The sequence below is a fragment of the Pygoscelis adeliae genome, unplaced genomic scaffold (assembly GCF_000699105.1).
Source record: "Pygoscelis adeliae isolate BGI_AS28 unplaced genomic scaffold, ASM69910v1 Scaffold358, whole genome shotgun sequence".
NCBI lineage: Eukaryota > Metazoa > Chordata > Aves > Sphenisciformes > Spheniscidae > Pygoscelis > Pygoscelis adeliae.
In genome coordinates this window covers 4085238-4086840 of record NW_008825429.1, presented here as the reverse complement: position 1 = coordinate 4086840, position 1603 = coordinate 4085238, and the positions used below count along the sequence as shown (strand labels likewise).

The window sequence follows — 1603 nt, the reverse complement described above, 5'->3', positions numbered from 1 at the left end:
GCGCCAGGTGCCCCACGGGTGCCCCCCTGCCAGCTGGGGCCATGCCCAGCCCCGGGCGGGGTGTCCCCCAGATAACCCGCACTCCCATGTCCCTGCCGGGGACATCCAAAGCCCAATTCCCCTCAGCTGGCACCCAAAGCCCGAGCGCTCCCTTGTCAAGGCAAGGAGGGGACAAAGCTCCCTGTTGGGGTGCTTGGGGAGTCACCTCAAGCCCCACGGTCATGCCCATGTCACCACCAGCAATAACCCCCGTGGGACCGTGCTGGGGAAACACCACCGCGAGCTCCCGGCTCCCCCTGAGCCCCGGCAGAGCAGCATCAGTCCTGGGAATAAACTTCCTTTCAAAAGCTGTTGGGCAAACATCAATGCTATTTTTTTTCTTCTGACCTTTTTCCCCCTTTTTTTTTTTTTTTTTCCAGAAGGGGAAGGTCTGCAGAAGGTGGAAAGTAATCAGGTTTTGGACCTGGGATAAAAAATTGCTGGAGTAGGTTGGGCTGACTCCTTATAATTAATAGTGTGCCTCGTAATAGGATTCTCCAGCCTTCGGTGCTCTCTGGAAACACCTTTTTACATAAGATATTGCCCACGATGGAGCGGCAGAGTTTTGATTTATGGGGTTTTGGCCTCCAAGAAGCATCTGGAGGGGCTGGCCTGGCCGGTGGGATGTACTGGGGGAGAGAGGAAAAGGGCCGAAGGCAGGGAGGGTGTTTCTGGGGGGTTGGCAGCCGGGTCCCGGAGCAGGCGCCTGGCCAGGGGAAAGGGCTTCGTGGGGGCTGCCTATGAGACGGGGTCTGAGCTGGTCCTGGGGCTGAGCCCCCTCTGCTCCGAAGGGGAGGAGGAGGAGGAGGAGGAGGCTGAGAAGGGTTTTGGGGGCAGGAAAGGGCTTGTCTCCCTGCCCAACATCGCCAGGTGATGCCTGGGGCATGGGCTCAGCCGGGGAACTGAGGAGCAGTCAGGGCTGGGGAGCCCCAGTGGGAGCAAGACCCCACATCACCCTGGGATGGGAGGAAGGAGGGGGGTGAAGTGTGATTGAGGGGGACACGAAAAACCCCGGGAGGTGCAATAGCAAAGGGCTAAAGCAAACGCAGCACCGGAGAGTGGGAACGGGGCAGAGCAGGAAAGCCTGGAGGAAAGGGGGGAATGGGAAAAAGAGTGGGATGGGGGAAAAAGGGGGATCACGGGGGCTCTGGGCTGAGGTGTACACACACACACACGTGTGTATCAGTGCACCTCAGAGCCTGCGGGTGTTAAACACGGCCGGGGAGCTCCACCAATAAATCACCGTAACAAGAGGGTCTGCGTGTGTTGTTCTCTTCTGACCGCAGACAGCGCGGCAGGAATGGGAGAAGATTGTAATAATTAATAATAATTAGAATAATAATGCAGAAAGACAGTAGCAAAGTAATTAGTCAGAGAGGGAGCGCTTGCTAATTGAGGCAGGGAGCTGCAGTCCAAACAGCCTTGGGAGGAGCAGGGGAGGGAGGGGAGGGGGGACTGATGGTTGGGGGACGGGGAGGAGGATGCCCAGCACATCCAAGGGGCAGAGCGGGACGTGTGTACCCCAGCCCTGCCATCGGAGAGGCAGGGGGGGGGGGAGGCGGCG

General features: G+C 58.7%; 2 protein-coding genes across 2 annotated transcripts in view; both read right to left on the bottom strand.

Moving 5' to 3' along the window:
• The window catches only part of PLBD2 (phospholipase B domain containing 2), a 10247-nt gene that overhangs the window by 1369 nt on the left and 7275 nt on the right, over positions 1 to 1603 (bottom strand). The window lies entirely within an intron of this gene.
• Positions 930 to 1603, bottom strand: part of SDSL (serine dehydratase-like) — a 2829-nt gene continuing 2155 nt past the window's right edge. The window contains exon 6 of the mRNA XM_009330885.1: positions 930 to 995. Coding sequence (XP_009329160.1) covers positions 930 to 995 — 66 coding nt within the window. The remainder of the gene's footprint in view (positions 996 to 1603) is intronic.